This window comes from Dromaius novaehollandiae, chromosome 2 (genome assembly GCF_036370855.1).
Source record: "Dromaius novaehollandiae isolate bDroNov1 chromosome 2, bDroNov1.hap1, whole genome shotgun sequence".
Classification (NCBI taxonomy): Eukaryota; Metazoa; Chordata; class Aves; order Casuariiformes; family Dromaiidae; genus Dromaius; species Dromaius novaehollandiae.
The window spans coordinates 113,438,725-113,458,959 of record NC_088099.1 but is presented as its reverse complement, the minus strand read 5'-3'; the positions used below and the strand labels follow the sequence as shown (position 1 = coordinate 113,458,959).

Genomic DNA, 20,235 nt, shown 5'->3' with positions numbered 1-20,235 from the left:
ACTTAACCTGACACAAAACTACAAGCCATTAGGAACTGTTAGTCATTATTTCCTAGAATAGGAGAACCATACAGCACCAAATTAAGGTAGCAGCTTTAAAATAGAAGGTATGTCTTCACAAACAGAATTCAACTGTGGCAGTTAATGCTGCATGATATTTTGGAGACTGAAAGTGTAACGGGGTTAAAAAAGCAGTTATGCAATTTAAAGGATGATGCGAAAGGACTGTTAAATATGACACTCCAGATTCAGTCTTCGGTTCAACAAATCCTTAATTACTGATTGCCAGGACTTAGAAGGACATGCTGGGGAAGTGTCACTATACACTTTCCCTAGCACCCATCACTGGCTATTGACAGAAATGTAATGCTAGACTAGACAGATCTTCAAGCACAGCTGCTGTCAGGATACTCGTGTGGTCAGAAGATGGTATTTCTTCTGATAATCTTTAGCATGACTGTTCTCTGAAAGACCATTTTTGGCTCATTCTGATGTTTCCCGCACTCTGAACACTAAGACTGTACTGATAAGCTCCGCACTGTATTGGCATCTATTCAGAGCTGACTAAACTCCAAACACAAGTCAGCAATATCTCAGATTCATCATCCTCTTGCAGCTGTACCTCTCACTCACTGTGTGATACAGATAATGTGGAGTATACGTTTCAGCTAAAATTTGTTTTCACTCTGTTTGTCAAACAACTCAGACCCCGAAATCTCTGACATGCAGATAGACTGCAGGGCTGAACGTAGGTAGATTCCTGCCTTAATTTTGTATTTCTGTGCTGTTTTGGCTGCAGCTGTAAGAAAACATTAAGCTAGATACTTGACTGACTTTGCTGAACACACAGTGTAGCCTGTTCTCTGAATCTGTTTGTTTATGAAGCTAAGTCACCTACTGAAATGGAAGTTAAAAACATAGCCACACCAAACATGTTCTGCCTGAAATAACAGGCAGGTACATGCCTATCTCTTCCACAGCTGCTGCAGCTGTTGCATAAAAATAACTAGCACAAACGCTGCAAAAAGTCCTGACTGAACGATAACACTGAGGCTGAAAACAAGGAGAAACAAAGGGCTGAAAGAAAACGCTGCTTTACAAAGGACAAAAAATGTATTACCAATGAAAATACAATAAGGCTCCCAGTGCTGGAAAGTGCAGAGGCAACTGGGCTGAAACACATGTTAATATTGAGGCTTGGGCTTTTAGTATTTTTCCATTCATCTTGCCAAACAGTGAGAAAAGTGTGTGAAGACGCAGCTGAGAAACACCTTCTGATGAGATGGTAGAATTCCTTCAGAGTTGTTTGTTGCTCTCAGACACTTTAATTTCATACATAAACATATTTAGGCCTGACTTACTGGAGTCACTGTGACCTTCATTTTAACATTACAAGGTTCAGATCACATCTTGTGTACTGAGATGGCCACAACAGCATTACCTCTACTGACAGCTACTGTTACAAAGCAGACAGGTGGGCAGCATTAAAGCATTAAAGCAAACCCTCGGTACTTAGTGTGAGCATAGGTGGCAGTGACACCACAAATTCCACAGCAACAAACCTTCAGGGGAGGGTAACAAAATGAGAAACCGTTTGAGGACTGTATGAAATATGGTGACTTTTCTAGGAGAAATATATAAGCTACAAAACACCTACACTAAATATATATGCTGGCTTTAGTCTTGTTAGACAGCACGCTTTTGTGTTTGCCGCTGTCTCCCTTCCCCTTTTGAAAGGTTTGACCCTGCCAGCTAGTTATAGGGCTCTTTCTAGGCTTTCTGCAACTGCAGTGTCCATGGGACTGGTGTCTGTCAAATTTGGTTACAATAGGTCAACATACTGAGCAAGTGGTGGTGGAGATACATGGGCACACACTTGCACAGAGCATGCCTTCCCATGCTTTCTCAGGAAGCCAGGCCAAAACACAAAGCCAAGCCATTTTAAGATTTTTATCTTTTTTTTAACATGAAAAACTTTTAGACTAACAAGGAGAGAAGGAAACTACGCTAACCCTGGGACCTTCCTCTTCAAGGCTGCTGTGGGGTAAGTGGCATTTACTACCCTGCTACAAACTGTCAGAGAGAATCCACCATGTGGATTATGCTTACTGCTTTGGTAGTTGACATAAATGCTAACCAGCTTTGCAACACTGGATGGACCCTTGCTGATACTCTTATATATCGAAATACAGCATATTTTCCTTCCGAACAAAAGGCACTAGCAGGGAGTAGTAGCTATCATGTTAACTCTTCTGCTATCACATGAACTTCTCTATACTCCTTAAAAACTCCTCCAGTAAATAGAAATAGTTGTAGCAACAACACTGACATAAACACAAATGTGTTTCCTGAAAAGCAGGAAGTAGCTTAACAATCATATCATATGACCAGCTAAATACAGAAGAACTTTGCTGGGGTTTTTCCAGGGCATTAAAGCAAAATTCCATGTGATCCTGTGGGAGAGATGACTATTGCCTGGCCTGCTATTACTGGAAAATCCTTCTACACTGTAGCATAGGCACCTTACACATTTTATCCTGCCTTGTGAAATGCATCATTCTGTATGTCTCCATTTTTATGTCAGCCTTTACAAGAGCAAGAAGTACATGAAAAAGGTTGAATACTGAGAAGACCGGAGATTTTTGTTTCTGTCTATCCAAAAACCCATGATCACAGACAACGGCCCTGCAACTTTCTCCACATTGCCCCACCAATTTGTCAGGACTGTGAAGCTGTAGTCTTTTCGAGGAAGCTGGACCTCCTGAAGGGGGGATATGAGTATTTCATTTGCCATTACTCTCTGATATCACTGCTAAGGTTAACAGCCAAGATCCTTGTCAGCGCTGAGTGACAGGAGTACAGAAGAACTATATGGAGCTCCCATGGGAGCACCATAGTGCTGGCCAGTGGAAATGAACTGTTCCATGCTTTCACTAGCCAGAAATCTCAGACTGATCCAGACTAGGCCTAGCAGTCAAACGGTCCTTTTGCTACATCCTATCTACCATAAAGGATCATGCTGCTCCCCCCCTCCCCCCCAAATTGCAAGTGTGCACCTCTTTTACTATTTAATCTTATGCTTCTATGCTTGGGAGGGAGAGATATTTTGAGAATGTAAGTCATGTAAACTGTTCAAAAGGCTTTCTAGGACACGAATTTGCAAAGTATGGCTGATAGTCTGTAGCTACTTGAACAGCTTGCAGATTTTCCAGGGCTAAATATATTCACTGTTTTTTTTTGGGGGGGGGGGGATGGGGGTGGGATTGAACAGCAGAAATTGAGGCAAAATTGCAGAAGAAAGGAAAAGCAACTGAAACAATGAAAAAGGGAAATCTGCAAGTAAAAATCTTAAGAAAGTTTTCTTCCTATTTTGTGCATAGAGAAAATAATGCGTACTCTTTTAAATTAGGCCAGGGAGTGAATGGGAAGAAAAACAAGAATATGACCAAATTAAAAAGGTTAGAAGTCAATATGCATTATAGGTATCTGAGAAACAGACTACTTAGCAAAATATAACAAATAAAAATCCATTGTACAGAACTGACACTGTGTTCCTATGTTAATCTATTTACAAAATGGATCTTATGGACTCAATCAGGTAAGCCACCTAGGGAGAAATCTTTAAAGACATTTAGGTGCATTAAATTTTCAATAGGTGTTTAGTGGCATTTTAAAATATATCCACGAGTAATCCATTGCAGTTAAGTATGTAGCAGGATTTTGAAACACCTGAATGTCTATAAAATCCTGGACCAAGCCTATAAACACCTAAAGAGAATGAATAGGTTTTTGCATCTGCAGGTTATAATGGCACCTGGATCTCCTAACTCAGCTAAACTACTAAGTAAACACAAACATGGATGAAAAGGATTTGAAGATACATTTGCATTCAGTGACCAACAAGTGGGTGTTACTTCTTTCCACACTACTAGCAACAAAACACAGAGACACTGCACATTGATCCAGGTCTGACTGAGCATTAGAACATATTTAAATAGTTATAAATATGTGCAAGGGAGATACAAATACTTTGGGTAAACTGTTGCTCACCTTCATCTACATCTACAGTTCTACAGTCTTACGCTTAGCTAGTTACTTTGTATGTGTTGGAAACAGGCTAAAGTTTTGGCCTCCAAACATTATTTATGTTTGACAAACTGCTACTCACAGACAGTAGGTACTGCTACTCACAGACAGTAGGTGAACCTTTGGAAGGAGACGGACACTGGTTGGTAAAATCTATATAGCTTTTGAGGACACGTGGATTAAAGGTATATTGGCTACATTAGCCAATATTCCCTCACAGATTCTTTTATCGTCACTGGCCTGCCTATACCCATTGTTTGCTTTATCCGTATTTTCCTGGGTGAGGGGGCTCTCTACTTTCTGTGCACACACGTGTATGGAGGTCTCAGTGCCAGCAAGTGGAGTGGAGGCACGAGTCAGAGGGGCTGTGGGGCTGCCATGCCAGCAACTGGAGAGACCAGAGTGCATACACATTGTGTGGGTCTATGCGTCAGTGTGTACTCACTAGCGAGTATCAAGCCAGGCTAGCTGGTGACTAGGATAAAAGGCTTGGGAGCCAAGTATGAGAGCAGCCATAAGTCTGGGCTGGATATTGGAGAAAGCAGAGCGGTCTGAGAGCTGGCTACTGGAGGGAGCAGGAGGTCCAAGCCAGTTACCAGAGAGACTGTTGGGTCTGGAGGTTGGTTACTGTTAAGGTCAAAAGTCGGGACCAGCTGCCTGGGAAACTCATTTGTATATTTGTGTCTCTTTGCGTGAGGCAACTGGGAAAACAGGGGATCCAGGGGCCAGCTACTGGGTACGTTGTCTAAAGCCGGTTACTGGAGGGATTCATAGTGTGGGTGTGGGTGTGTGTAGGTCCGAATACCAGCAACTGGACTGGGGCTGTGAGCTTTGAGGCCTTGCATGTACAGTTGCAAACAACTAGAGAGACCAAGGATCTGGTAGCCAGCTGCTGAATAGACTAAGTGTCTAAGACCAGCTACGGGAGGGATCCACATTGTATATATGTATGTACATCTTCCACTAACGGGCTTTCATCCTGACCAGCCAGAGAGAGGAACAGAATGAGGTTGCTGGTGCTGTTTATGTTTGTATGACTGCTGTGTTTTCTGTCTGTGTTGATCAGTGTGGCCAGCCTTGTCTATCTGTGTGTGGGGTGTACGTGTGTGTGTGTGTGTGTGTGTGTGTGTGTGTGTGTATGCTTATTGGTAATACATGCTCAGCCTCACTACTGGCTGGACCTGGGAACATGGAGCTGTGGTAGCTTCGCCTCTCTTGGGCTACTGGATTCAGCAACCCCTAACAACTACTTTTTTGTTTTGTATTTTTACATTGCACAAGGTAACAGCTTCTTAAACTATGCCTAGGCTCTTTTATACCACTAGAGTAAACATATTTTAAAAATAATAATTTCAGAAAGACAATGCTATAATGATTATAAGAAAGATCTGTGGTCTAGTCATCAGAGCACATGATGGCATACCATTGAGAAGTCTAATCCTCTGACACACAAGGCCTGAAGCTGGAAAAACCTTATTCACAGACGTCTTCCAGGGGTGCACTTTCACAGCTGATTTTTGGGACCGATTAACATGGTTTGAGATTTGCAACAAGCAAAGCCCACTCAAACAGACTTGCTGGAATACACTGGGAGAGAGTGATCCAGAGACTGAATTTTAAAAAGTGACGCACCAGCAGAAATGATCCTAACAGGACACAATGATCTGGTCAGGCAAGTATGAGCCTCACAACAGTATACAGAAAGATCTGCAAAGTGTGGGGAACTCAGGCCTGGAGGGCATATCCAAGGACATATAGATTCAAGCAAAGCCCGAGATGACCTCACTAATCAGGCTGCTGAGCAAATAGCTTGCTCATGGATCTCTTCCAAAAATGCACATCACAGACAGAAGGACACTTATTTGAGTCCTTCTGCAGAGAAAATGGCACATCCTGCAGTGGGCTGCTTGCAAAACAAACATGCTGATCCTCCAGCTGCTTCACTGTTGTCAGAAAGGTATTTGACTCCATCTAGCATAGCGTGTGTGGACTACTCTGATGTCATTTGCCATGGGAAGGTAGCTGCTAGCCCTGCTGAAAAACATTTACGTAAAGGCAAGGTTCGAGTGCAGAGTACGTAGTCTAGCTGACATGAATTGCATCACAGCAATGTAAGAGCAGGTAGGAAAGAAGGGGCCTCCCAGCCTAAAGACAGATTTGGGTTTTGGGGGGGTTGTTTGGGGTTATTCATTAACTGATGGGGATTATCTTGACTATGTTCCAAACCACAGAGAGCTCCCAAGATTCTTCTCCTGGAGAGTCCCAGCTGGGTCACCTTTAATCACACAGATAAGACACATGGACAGGCAGTGAGGTTCTGCAACTCTGACCTCAAGGCTGGTCTTGCACAACAGAATAGATGCAGTCAGGCAGTGGAGATGTGCACAGGCAGATGAATGCCTCCCACCAGGGCTATATATCAGAACAGGCTATGCAGACAATGGCATTCCACACAGGAAGAGTCACATGGGCATTAAAGCAGGCAGCCAGGCTAGACAGCTCTTTTCTATCTGGGAAACCATCAGTTACCTACAGGAATCATAAAGGAGACACAGCGGTTCTGGGTAACTTGTTTCCTCTCTAGAGGGGAAATAAAATCTGCCTTTTCACGGAAAACAAAGTTATTCAAACTATGCATATTCCAGGGTGTGCTCTGTACTGCGGTGACGTGAGCTTTCAGGAAAGCGGCTCCACAAAGACTGCTTGCCTTCCCAATTACGTGTTTCAGATAGTGGCTTGTTATCCGCTGGTAAAACCACATGACAAGACAGAGGTGCAGAGATGGTCGTTGACAAGGCGACGAGGAGGACCACCCTTTTCTTTGGATACTTCCCTTAGCAAAGGTCGCAATCTGCCTGGCAGAAGGGGCAGCAGGCCAAAACGACCGAGGAATAACAGGACAAGGCAGTGGTTTCCCATGCACAGAACAAGGACAGGACTTACTTCAAGGGTGCAGATAACAAACCTGTGTTTGTCAAATGTATTTTAGAGTATTTTAGACTTTAGAGAAACGTGGATGAGAAAGAGCCAGGGATTCTTACTGCGGATACCGACGTGGAAAACAGCACTCTGTAAGAACAATTCCTCTCGACTGACCTAAAGCAAGAACACAACTAGCAGCCCGATCAGCAACCTTGGCCAGACCCTCCCAGGCCGCTCTCACCGCGGGTCTGCCTTTGCTCGAAACCGCCGCTGCGGCAGAGCGGCGAGTGCCACCGCCGCTAATCCCCGTTACCCGCAGCGCGGACTGGCGCGCTGTAGCGAGGAGCTGCCCTGCGGACACAGGGTTAACGCTACGAAGCTCATCCCGTCCCGTCCCCCCCCAGGACCGGGCCGCGGGCGAGGGCGGGCCGCGGCGGGGGCGGCCGTTGGGCGAGCTGCGCCGGGCGGGCGGGTGGGGGAGGGGAGGGGGGGGTGCGCCGCCCATAAAGTGCCGCCGGGGCCGGAGCCGACGCGCATAGTTGGGCACAGCGAGGCGTGCGGTGCGGTGCGGTGCGGTGCGGTGCGGTGCGGTGCGGTGCGGTGCGCGTCGCCATGAGGGAGATCGTGCACATCCAGGCGGGCCAGTGTGGCAACCAGATCGGGACCAAGGTGAGCGAGCGGCGCCCGGCTGCCCGCTGCTTGTGAAGCCTCTCGGGGCTCCGCGGCAGGGCAGCCGCCGCGCCCCCTCCCTGGCTTCAGCCGGTTTCGCCCTGCGAGGGCGGATTTTACCCCCCTTTCCGCCCCCGCGGGGGCAGCTCGGGTGTCCGGCTCGCTGAGGGAGCCGCTGCCGAGAGGAGCTGGGGGATCCGGGGCGCCGCGCATCTCGCCTCCTCCCTGTGACCATAAAAGGCTTCGGGATACGCTGAAACCAAAGGGGGGCGACCGTATTTTATTTTATTTTACTTTTTTTTTTAAGATTGGCCAGGCAGTGACCCCAAAGCGGGAAAGGGCGGCAAAGAAAAAAAAAAAAAAAGAAAAATCCGCCCAGTGCCGCAGCGCCAAGTTTGCGGCGCCGCCGCCCGCCCGTCCGTTGGCGTTTGAATCCTGGGCTCGTGCGGCGCCCGTGCCGCGGGGCGACAGGGCGGGGCGGGCGCGCCAGGAATCCGGCAGCTGCCGCCGCGCCGCATCGCACCGCGCCGCGGGGAGCTCCCGGCCCACTTGTGCTCTGCTCTGCCTCCCCTAGTTTTGGGAAGTGATCAGCGATGAACATGGGATTGACCCAGCCGGAGGCTATGTCGGTGACTCAGCGCTGCAGCTGGAAAGGATCAATGTCTACTATAATGAATCATCTTGTAAGTGTGGGATGGGGAGGGGTGTGGGAGAGGGGACACTCAGCGATCTGGGGAACGGAAGGTTCACGAAGCCTTGCTACACGTGCGGCCACCCTCTTTGCTTGCCATCAGCCACCCAATATCTGCTATTATCTCCCACAGCAAAGAGAAATGACACAGAAGGGCTGTCCCTACGGCCATGGCCTTATGATCTGGAGGTGGAAGTTTGTTTACCAGCTAACACTACAATAAGTGTTTGCTCTTTCAGCATACCATTAATTCATCAGATGTCTTATCAATTGCCCTGAATTAAGCTGTTGGTATTATGAGCCTGCATCTGGAGTACACCGTCCCTGATACTGGGACTGAGAGGGTTGGGCCCTAGCTAATGGAGGACTCAAGGGTGAATTCTTAATAAGATGCCAAAGGTGCCTGAGTGCTATGAGTCAGTCTAGTGTTGGAGGGTGTTACATTGCAAAATGGGGATCACAAGTCATTTAGTCTGCTGACATGAACCTGCAAGTGTGTTTTGTTTTGACTTCTGTCCAGCATACTCATATTATTTGCATGATCTTCCTCCAACTCAGCTGAATACAGAATTCCTTATTTTCCTCTGTGGTAGCTGTGCTAATCTTCTACTGTTTGCCACCTACATCAAGTAGCTTTGTTTGAGTGGAGATGATTCTTCAAGCATAAAGCTTGTAAAGTGTTCTAGGATTATTTGGACAAAAAAAAAAAAGCTTACATTCATGCCATTACACACAGAAAAGAACATGTCAAACATTTCTGCTAATCAAAAACTTCCCTTCCCTGTATCTATTGCTAAAAAAGACCTTTCAGAAAACAATATGCCATCTGTATGACCAAAACCCAAAAGATTGAAAGTCCATTTAAGCAGAACTGAGATGTTCCCATGATACTATGTTTTTATTATGATTTCCTGTATATGTATATGTACATCCTAACTAGACTTATAATATGAGATAGAATGTATCGAAAGCTATAAGAGATTTAGTTTACATCAGAATGCTAAGGTCATACTTTCTATTGTAGCCCAGAAATTCGTACCAAGAGCAGTCTTAGTGGACTTGGAGCCGGGAACCATGGATAGTGTGCGATCTGGTCCTTTTGGTCAGCTCTTCCGACCTGATAATTTCATCTTTGGTATGTGAATGTTACTTTTTTTAAAAATACGAAAATATCTAACAGGTGTTCAATTACCAAGCAAATGATCAAAAAGCATTCAAACTATGTTGCCTCCTCTGTATTCCAAACAGCTTAAGGTCATCATTAGCACTGAGAAATTTAATAGTTTAACAATGCAGTTCCAATTAGCCATAAGACAGCCATCCAAAAGATCCTGTTAACTGAAGCAGTCATTCTTCTGTTAATTGCTTTCCTTCAATTAACAAACTATAACAAAGTTTCCTATAATACTCAGATAATCTACATTTGCTTTCAATATACATGATCCCTAAGGAAATCCTGAGACCCCTTATTTACAACAAAATTCATGGAAATTCTGCAGAAAATGGAGAGAAAAACCTCAACCACAAACCAGCCAAACCACAGTTAACTTGATTTCACATTAAATCCTTGAGTATGACATTGTTTAGAGGCTATGTAATTTATTTAACTTTTTCAGCAGATCATTAAAATGCAGTACAGTAAATAGTGGAGGAAGACTAACAGTAATGTGAAAACAGACTGTCCTATATATCCAGCTATTGAGTTATTTTCTGACATAATCAAGAACCTGAAAACATGTGGGGAACTTCTGGTTTTGCAGCTCTTGGAGTGTTTTTTTTTTTTTGTGGCTATTGTTGTTTTACTTTGCACTTTTCTAGTACTTTCCATCTAAACTTAAAAATGCGTTATCAGGATTAAATTTCACAGTGTGCTTGTGAAGTACAGAAACATTTTCAGTCCCTTCATACTAAAGAAGAAACAGTGTGTGTGAAAGTTAAGTGCCCCACTTGCCCAAACAGGAAGTCAGAATGAAAGTTACCATGAGAACTGTCATCTCCATTTGGTTTCCAAGTCTGCATTAGCCACAAGGCCATCTTCCCCCTGCCAAGGCAAGCTTAGGTTGCAACTTAGCTTGGTATATTGTGTTAAGGAAGGAACAATGCCAGGGACAGACAGAGGAAAGATAAACATTGTTTGGGAGGTATAAAACAAACTTTAGCCCAGATTATTGCTGCTTGGGTGGGGGAGTAAGAAGCAAAGTCAGCCTTTAACAGACTTAAATCTTTTAACGATATCCCTGTTCTTCTCCAGGGTACTCCATGGCAGTGATGCTGAGGGTCTCTTTCATAGGGTTTTTAGATTACAGTAAATAGAAGAAAGCTTGTGGGGGTGGGGGGGAGCCTTAGATCCAGGCATCGTTACAGAGTATGCTTCTGTATTTGGGCTTCCCCATTCACTCCCTTTCTCCTGAGTGGACCTACTGCAGACCCCTGAAAATGAGTTCACCTGACCTTTCAAAATAGCTGAATTGGAACTTTGCAGTTTGGCATACCTCCAAAAAAAACAGAGCAAAAATCAGTTCAGAGCATCTTCAACAATAGCCCAGTTCACTGTACTCCCTTCCTGCCAAGCTAACAATGAACTAGCAGCATGTGATCAACTGATATCTGACAGAAGCTGCCTGCCAGCATCAGGCACTGTCCTCCCAACCTGCTGAATAATGCAGAATGGCTGCCTCAGTGCTGAAGTAATGATCTTCTATGTCAAAAGCCAACAAAGCATTTTGTATTCTCTTTTAAAAAAAATTTAGCCTGGGCCCACAAAGGATTTTGTGGCAGAAGTTAGCAGTTCCATACTTGCTGTATCCCAGGCTGCTGGGGCTCCTTCTCCTGGAGATGTTTACAGTCTCTGCTTGTTTATACATACACGTGTGGATGTCCCCATGGTGAGCAGTTGCAGACCATCAATGACAGTTCCATGCAAGTGTGTTTCTCTGGATGTGAGCCCTGATCACAAATCCAGATTCAGGAATTTCAGCTCCAACTTTCAGCTCTGATCAGCAGGAGATTGGAATGGACACAAACATATCTTTGTGCTTTAATGTTTGCATTAACAAGGTAGTGATCTAAAAGGTGAAGGAACACAGATGGAATGAGCTTGCTGTAGGAGAACTGGGAGGTCTACTGGCCGCCTAACAGAACTACCTACCAGGAACTGCCGTGATCTCTGATTTTTAACTAGCTTCAATTTCTACGTTTCTTTGTTTCTCATTCTTTTCTCCTCTGCATCCTTGCTGGTTCTTCTGCATAGATATCACTTCAACTCATGTTATGTCTGTAGGGGCAACCACAAAATGGCTCTTGGCCAGTCAAAGGAGCTGTCCTTCCCACCATGAATCATATGCTGTCCACACTGGGCTTCTAGGCATTATCGTGCAAACTACCAGTCTCTCTTCCCAGGTTTGTCTCTTACGGTAGCAGTGGAGAGGAAAGGAGTGAAAGAATATTGCAGGATGTAGAGTTGCTGTTTGGGGGATTAAAAAAGAAACCATCTGTTAGACAAATGGCTTCTATATATGTGCAGCTCAACTTGAGCATCAGTAATAGCACTACAATGCACTGGAGGAAGAAGTGGTAGAAGGACCTGGTACCTGGAGGTATCAAGAGTGCAGGATCATTTGTGGGATTGCTTCTGGTAGACTTACTCTAGATCTTGGTAAATGCACAGTGAGAAAAGGCAGAAACAGGATGCTAGAAACTGGCTGCATAAAATAGTTTCCAGTGTTAGATTTGCTGCAAGTCCTGATTTTTGTGTACATGCTCTCATTTTCCACCTAGAGGTTTAATTCAGATGGAATTTGATAATTTTGTGTTTGTCTAAGACTTCCAGAGGTTTGGTGGGTACCTGCTATGTGGAGTGCATCCAGTGGGGTTTCACAGGGTCATGATCAAGATTTCCAGATATATGGCAGCCTCATCAGCACCAGGGCTTCTCCACACTGTACTGTACTGTCATGGGTAAGAAGTCTGGAGCTTCCAGGGCTTATTGTTTATGTACGGTACACTGATAATCACTGATCAGTAATAATGCTGTATTGTTACAGTGCCGTAGAGTCAGTGAGTCTTGAAGCATCACATTACTGAGCGTACACGTGCACATTGGAGGAAATCTCATGTAGGAGCACAGGAGGACCTGGGTAGGTGGCCAGCTAGTGGTGCAGTGCAACGTTACCATGCGAGTGGTTGATAGCGTTGGCTCGAGGGAAACCATTACTATTGGTGTAGGCAGCCACTGCTCCATTTAAATGCTGCAGCTGAAACAGGTGGTATTAGAGCACTAGAGAGAGGTAGCAGTGGTAATGATGTGGGCATCTAGGAGTTTGAGTGACTCAGATTAAGACCAGGGGAGTGTAGTGCAGTGGAGGGCCTGGAGGAGGAGGACAGGTCCATGTCTGTATTAGGCTCTTGCTGCTTCTTTTTTATTTTTCTTCTGTGAACACATCATTTCCCCATGTTTTGTGAGTCAGTTACCATGTAAGATTAATTCCCATTCTCTTCTCTCCTTGTGCTTTGCTCCTATTCTCTATTCTCTCCATATCTCACTGCCCATTGGAGTAGGATGATGGGATGTTTTCCCAAGGGACAATCTGCAAAATAAAGCCCTAAACTCAGAATTTGGCTTTGTTAGGATCCTTCCACATCTTGGAGTGCTATTTGCTTGTTAGTGTGCAGACTGATGTGCTGCCCTATCTGTAGCAGGGGATCTGTTCGAGTACACTGCAGACAGTTTTGATCCTATTTAGTTTTTGAAGGATATTATTTTGTATTTTGTCCAGCTGGACAGGAAGTGCTGAGCTTCCTAGGTTCTTAGGAAAATACAGCGACATACAGAACGATGCATTAACTAGCCAAGTACAACATTAGGAAACCGAGTTCTAATGCAGTGAAACTAGAATGCGTTATATTTGAACAATGTATCATAACTCACAAGTGCCACTCACTGAACTTCAGTGGCACAATGTCTTTAAGTAGCAGATACTGTGAGGAACAGGAGTATTAAAAGCTGATCTCCCTTTTAATCCTTCTTGTTATCCAAGGAATAATGAAATGGTGACATAGCAAGACCATCCATCATAAGATACTGAGTGGATTATGCAGGGCATGTAAAATGAAAATGGAAGCCATGGGGAGAAAATGAAGGGCTCATTAGACATTAGTAATTCAATTTTGCAAGTTGCTCTGCAGATCCTGAAGAACAGTGAGTTCCTTAGGGAAACCAGTAAAAGTTTAAAAGGCACTCAACTCCCAGGATTTCAAAATAACATCTTTAAAGCTTCTGTTGATCAGTATTTTGAATTGGGCTAGGTAATCATAAATTTAAATCAATATAGTTCTTGATATAATAAATTAAATAAGATTTCTTAAGCCTAGCCTCATTCTTGAATGACAACAATGGTTCCTGTGAAAAAGTAGCAGCTCACAGGAACAGTCTAAGAACTTCTCATTTAGAAAAGTATCTGTGATTTAGCTTTGTGTACCTCATGTTCCCTATAAACAGAAAGCATTTAAATGTAAACAGTCTCCTCGTGTTTATGGAATAAGCAGTTTTGGGAGTGTGAAAGCTTTCAAAACAATGAGTTGAGTCCATTTTTGCATTTATAGAAAGTTGAATATCTAAAAAGAAAAAGCCACTTAACCAAAAAGGCACAAGTGAAAACTACCAGGGATTTGAAGCAAAAGGAGATCATATAAAACGTTTCTGCTGACATTTCCAGAGATATCTGTAAGCAAAACTGAAGAGTACAACTACCTGAAAGATTTATTGCAGCTTTTATTATAGATGTGATCTGAATCCAGTATGTATCCAAGTACCAGACCCTATCAGTAATTTTGTATACTTTTTGTCCCTTTTGTGTTATTTTAGGACAAACTGGTGCAGGAAATAACTGGGCTAAAGGACACTATACAGAAGGAGCAGAGTTGGTTGATTCCGTGCTTGATGTAGTAAGAAAGGAGTGTGAACACTGCGATTGCTTGCAAGGATTTCAGCTCACTCATTCCCTGGGAGGAGGGACAGGGTCTGGCATGGGAACACTTCTCATCAGCAAAATACGAGAGGAATATCCTGACAGGATAATGAATACATTTAGTGTCATGCCCTCTCCAAAGGTTTCTGATACAGTGGTGGAGCCTTATAATGCTACTCTCTCAGTCCACCAACTGGTTGAAAATACAGATGAAACCTACTGCATTGATAATGAAGCTTTGTATGATATTTGCTTCCGCACGCTGAAGCTTACTACTCCGACATATGGAGATTTAAACCACTTGGTTTCTGCTACCATGAGTGGAGTGACTACATCGCTGCGTTTTCCAGGCCAACTAAACGCTGACCTCCGGAAGCTGGCAGTAAATATGGTCCCTTTCCCCCGCCTTCACTTTTTCATGCCAGGCTTTGCTCCTTTGACAGCCCGAGGCAGCCAGCAATACCGAGCACTCACTGTTCCAGAGCTCACCCAGCAAATGTTTGATGCCAAAAATATGATGGCAGCCTGTGACCCAAGACACGGGCGATATTTGACAGTGGCTACGGTCTTCCGTGGTCCCATGTCCATGAAGGAGGTTGACGAGCAGATGCTGGCCATCCAGAACAAGAATAGTAGTTACTTTGTGGAATGGATCCCAAACAATGTCAAGGTGGCAGTTTGTGACATACCGCCTCGTGGTCTCAAGATGGCTTCCACATTCATTGGCAACAGTACAGCTATTCAAGAGCTCTTCAAAAGGATTTCTGAGCAATTTTCTGCCATGTTCAGGAGAAAGGCCTTTCTACACTGGTTCACAGGAGAAGGAATGGATGAAATGGAATTTACGGAAGCAGAAAGCAACATGAATGATCTGGTTTCAGAGTATCAGCAGTACCAAGAAGCTACAGCAAATGATGGAGAGGAAACATTTGAAGATGAGGAAGAAGAAATCAACGAATAAAGAAATTATGAAAAAAAAAATTTCCAGGTCAAATTCTCAAATCTGGATTTCTAATCATTAGGCTTATGAATCTGTATTTAAGCTTCAAAAAAAGAAGAAAATGAGCACAAGTCTCAGATGTTAGAGGTGCTTTTCAGAGTCCATTGAGGTCACTGGGAACTGAGGATGTTCAGCACTTCTGGAAATCAGGCCATTTCTATTCATGAGACAAATGTAAGGCATTCAGTTAATACTTTGGCCTAAGAGTCTGAACACAGAGATTGCTAGTTTGGGATATTTTTTTTTGTTCCAAACAGAATTTGTCTTCCATAAAGTTGTACAAGAAGTAAAACAGGCATGAAAATCTGCAAAACAGAGCTGCACTATTTTCATCCAGTTATGAATAAGAAAAACTTGTGGGTTTGAAGTAATCATTCTGTATTGAATGTACAATACTGAACTGCCAGGAACAAAATTTATTCATAATAAAAAGAAAAAGATTTAACTGTTCTGTACAGTAAATATTAACAATGATATTTAACTTCAGTCCTCTAGTAGCAAAACAAAATAAAAAAAGATTAGCATCCTCTAAAGTGCAAGTGTTTTGGGGACTCACTGCTGTGTGAGTTGCAGTGAGCTGCAGGCTAGAGGCTAGTGTTTTTAGGATTTACACTATGACTTGGTCACTTGCTGCAGAATAATCACAGAACATATATATTAAGTCTATCTGTTTATGACATGTTCCTTAAGGACCCTCAGGGTTCAAACTGGCATCCCTGTATCTTGCTAATCCCCTGTCTTTCTGGTTACCACCAGTTACTGGTGCTTTGGATTTGTGACTCCATTCCACCTAGCCCATGTAGCTGAAATTCAGATACTGTACAGAACACGGTGAGAGAGGAGGCATAGGTTACTTGTCGATGTATCTCACCACTCACATTTGTAAGTTCATCTCACCTGTGGATGCCTTGTTATCCAGATATATTAAAATCACAGGGAAGATTAAGGATAAAATACAAAAAAGAGTATTTATTCATGCTATTCAAAACAGCTGGTCAAATGGAAGATGTAGAACAGTTAATCTTACACTCAAGTTAAAACAGAAAGGTCTCTGTCTTACCTAGCTGACTTGCTGCCTTGACAAAGTGATGTTGGGTATTCACTCTGTGCATACTTTATGCTTCTGGTTTTATCAATTAAAAAGCTCCTCTCCACTGGAGAGCCTCCACCAGAGAACACTCTGTCTTTGTGGAGCCCTATTTAGGTCAGTTTCTAGGCAACAAAACAAGCAAATAAAGAGGAAAACCCTCCAGAAATCCAAACTTTACATGTTTCAGGAACTCTTTGCTCCTTTTCATCTCTCCTTCCAAAGTGCTTTTTAAGCAAAAGCGTTTCTCAATACTTAAAAGGCACTTTACAAACATACTAGTGTAATTTCCAAAGATCCATCACTCCTAACAAGGTATGTCATGTATTGCTAATTTAGGGCTCAGGGAATGAGACAGCATTTTATAAAGAATGTGAGCCAGGCAGCTTTATGAATCATATAAGCTAAAATTGTCTGTCCAATTTTATTCTACACAGGATTGGAACTAATTTCATTTTAATCAAGCACATGTTTCTCATAAACAGTGACATCATGGATTGATGCAGTTGTTAAACCATGCTAACCAAACTCACTTTGGCACTGATGCATAGGCAGTGCCTCAAAGAGCCTGCCTCTCTGTTTTGAAGGGTTATGGTGGAGTCAGGTCTAAAGGGCCAGTGATGCAAAATAGACTAGCAATAGACTAACAATGTATTTTACAAATGGTGGGCTATTGTAGCTGTGTATTTAGCATGACCTAAGAATATGCTAAAACTCTAAATGCATTAATGAGAAATTAACAGTGAATATGGTACAAAACAAAGTACTTGGGGGGGGAAAAACATTAAAAATTAAAAGTTTAGTTGATGGCTTTATAAACTGGAGGCAATTAGCTCCAAGAGAGAGGACAATATGCTACAGAGAGAGAACCTGCTATTACACATCTACTGCACAGCTTTTTCATTTAAAGCTCTAGCATAGCTTTTTCTGAATGAGCCAAGACCAGCTAGCTTGCTTACAGTTTGTGGAACTACATGTATACTTATATACACACATATAAAAAAATAATTTTCTGTATTAATGATGTATATAAATAATAGAAGCATTTATAGCTGGGTCCATAAATGCTTCTGTTATGGTAGATACTAAAGACACCAGGAATTTTGCAATTCCCCAAAAGCTGAGTATTGATTCATCTAGTCAGCCAGGTTCTTTATTGCTTTCCCCACATTGATTCCAAATCCAGACTATAGATTCTGAGCCTGTGGAGTCCCTACATGACAACATCCTCTGATCCCACTTTGCCTCTCATGCATTCTTTCATTTATGTGTTTTCCTCACAACAGATGGGAATTTCTAGACTGCATTAAAAAAATCTGGGTGGATGTGGGGAAAGCAGCCTAATCCCCTCTTTGTGAAAAGAGGAAAACTGGGATTGTTTCCAGCTGATTAAAAAAAACAAACAAACAGATGGCAGAAACCTGTAGTAGGAACATCTTCAGAGATCAGTTTGTATGCAAGCAGTAAGAAAACCATGAGCAGTATGAAATGAAATAAAGCAAGGCTTCCCATTCCTCTTCAGCCAAGCTACTTTCTAACCGTCTGCTCCTTCAGCCATAAAACTGAAACCTCTTTTAGTGACAGGCTTGGCAAAAATTTCCTTCAGTTTCACTTCCTTTCAGATAATTTGCTACTCTTACAGACCTTTTATTTTGATATTTACCTGTTGAGTCCCACATGCCATCACTCCTTTTTTTTTTAATACTCATCTATGTTTTTTGTTTTTCCCTTTCCCTCTATTTTTCAACTTAGTCCCTTGCAGCTTTCCTTTCTGCACCTGTCCCACCTGCATTGTCTCTTCTCCATTGCTTTGCACCTGGCCACAGAGAAATACAGAGGAGGAGTATGGCAGGATAAGGCAGACCTGAGGCACTTTGGGTGGGTGGGGGTGCAACTTCCGTTACTGCTCAGACACAAACACCTCTGCCAATGCCAGCATGAGGGGAAAAAAAATGACAACCCATCCCACTAACCACTTGAAAACAAGGAGTGGGAGAGACAGGGAAGCATTTTTTCCGGGTAAATATAGCTATAACTTGATGGGCAAGCTCCTTTGCAAAGCTCCCATAGTCAAAACCAGCAAGGAACAGGCAGCTCCCTAGTTGTCAGGCATGACAGCCCCTGCACATGCTACCTTACCCGAGCCTCCCATAGGATCTTGAGCTCGCCATACGCTGAAATGCCTTCAGCTCTGCCTTTTTGCGTTTCTCTTCTCCTCTCTCTCTCTTCTCTTCCATTCACAGGTCCTGAGCAAAAGGTGGTCACCTCCTAAGAGCAGGGTCAGGCTGGGGAAGAGGGTCTGTCTAGACCTGCTCCTTCTCCCAGCACTGTGAAGAGCAGGGAAATGAGTGGCTCCCTTCATGCTGTATAAGCCCTGGTTAGTGGAAGCAGCACTGCTCGACACATTCACAACCGAAAATAAACTGACTTTATTGGAAGCCACAGCAGACTGCAGTTGATTTGCTTAACTTAAAACCTTCTGAAGTCTTAAATACAGGAGTAGGGGGAAGCTAACAGTTCACTTTAAAGAAGCAGATTGGGTAAACAGTTTTGTTTAAATATAATTTTAGTTCCAAAATCCCAGCACAGTCAAGTTCTGCCACTTTTTGGCACAACATATTAAAACTTACTGAAATAAGACCACCTGGAGGAAGTTGATGCTCTAGACTAAGGGCAGAGGGACTTGCACCTTTTTTACATCATCATAAGCTTATTTAGTTGCAGTACATTGTTAACAGGAGTGGAATTTATAATCTGAAGAGGTAGACAGCACAAACGGGGAGTGGGAGAGAAGATTTCCTGGAGAGGAGATTATTCTTTTACAGTCAGGTAGTGCCACAGTGAAGAGTTAGGTTAGGGGTGTCCCAACTCCTCCCCCCCCTGCAAAAGTCCAAGGATAAACAGAACACTGACCTTTATGACATAAGTATATTCAGTTCCCAGCATTGCCTAGAAATTGCCTATTCCAAACAAGAAAAAAAAGTGTTCAGCTAAAGAAAGGGAGAAATAAAACAAACTGAAGGCATTAATACAGATTACATTAGAAGTACAGCACTAGAGCATATCCAAAGAACAAAGAAATCGATCACTACTACTCCATATGTGCCAGATTTAAGTTTTCAGAACAAATTTACTAACTTGCAGTAAGTCATTCATTCTGAACAATGATTCCAATAATATGGAATTTGAGGTTTAGTTTTATTCAGGACATTTTCTTTTTATTGCTCATTCTACAATGAAGACTCCAATAAGAGGAATATACAGAAATGGATAATAACTAAGGAAGCACAGTAGGTATTCCCTATATTGCCATATTCTCCCCCTTTCCCTTTTTCCCCCTTGCTGCTAGCCAGGCAACATCATGGATGGCAATAGCAGCATTAAAAGAAGAAAAAAAAAAGTCATTTCCATAAACAGCTTATTTCAAATAACTGGAGCAACAAAAACAAAAAGCTAATGTCTGACCTTCCACAGAGACTTTTTTCCCCTTTGCCATCCTACTGCTTTCCAGAATGTCAAAACATACAGATGGAAATCAATCACTAATTATTCCCTCTACCTGCCCTCTCAATCATATGCCCTTAAAGGATTTCTTGTCCACCAGAGAAGCTTGGTGTCTCCTCCCTCCCCCCCCAAGAAAAAATATCCCTAAAACCATGCTCCCTCTCTTTTTCTGGGAGAGAGAGACTGTCAGGTAACTTCTGATCAGCAGAATTATGCAAGTCATACAGCCACAGTGTACAGCAGACAAACAGATTCGGCACCTTTAGATTTAGCTACTGGTTTTAGTATTTATGAGTAAAATTGTACTTCA

General features: G+C 43.1%; 1 protein-coding gene across 2 annotated transcripts; it reads left to right on the top strand.

Annotated features, from left to right (window-relative positions):
- The first annotated feature begins 7,484 nt into the window (after positions 1–7,484).
- Positions 7,485–15,779, top strand: TUBB6 (tubulin beta 6 class V). Of its 2 annotated transcripts, XM_064507181.1 has the most exons (5): positions 7,485–7,583; positions 7,614–7,677; positions 8,252–8,360; positions 9,393–9,503; positions 14,232–15,779. In XM_064507181.1, exons 2-5 carry the CDS (start codon positions 7,621–7,623, stop codon positions 15,293–15,295), a joined length of 1,341 nt encoding a protein of 446 aa, XP_064363251.1. In that variant the 5' UTR covers positions 7,485–7,583; positions 7,614–7,620; the 3' UTR covers positions 15,296–15,779. The 2 variants fall into 2 exon arrangements, with proteins under 2 accessions (XP_064363251.1, XP_025950124.1); XM_026094339.2 differs by having other exon boundaries at positions 7,485–7,677.
- Positions 15,780–20,235: the final 4,456 nt, after the last annotated feature.

Excerpts from the sequence above, each read along its gene's own strand:
- TUBB6 (XM_064507181.1), top strand. The coding sequence starts at position 7,621 with ATGAGGGAGATCGTGCACATCCAGGCGGGCCAGTGTGGCAACCAGATC. Across the intron at positions 7,678-8,251 it reads GCAACCAGATCGGGACCAAG|TTTTGGGAAGTGATCAGCGA; the intron begins GTGAGCGAGCGG and ends TGCCTCCCCTAG. Across the intron at positions 9,504-14,231 it reads ACCTGATAATTTCATCTTTG|GACAAACTGGTGCAGGAAAT; the intron begins GTATGTGAATGT and ends GTGTTATTTTAG.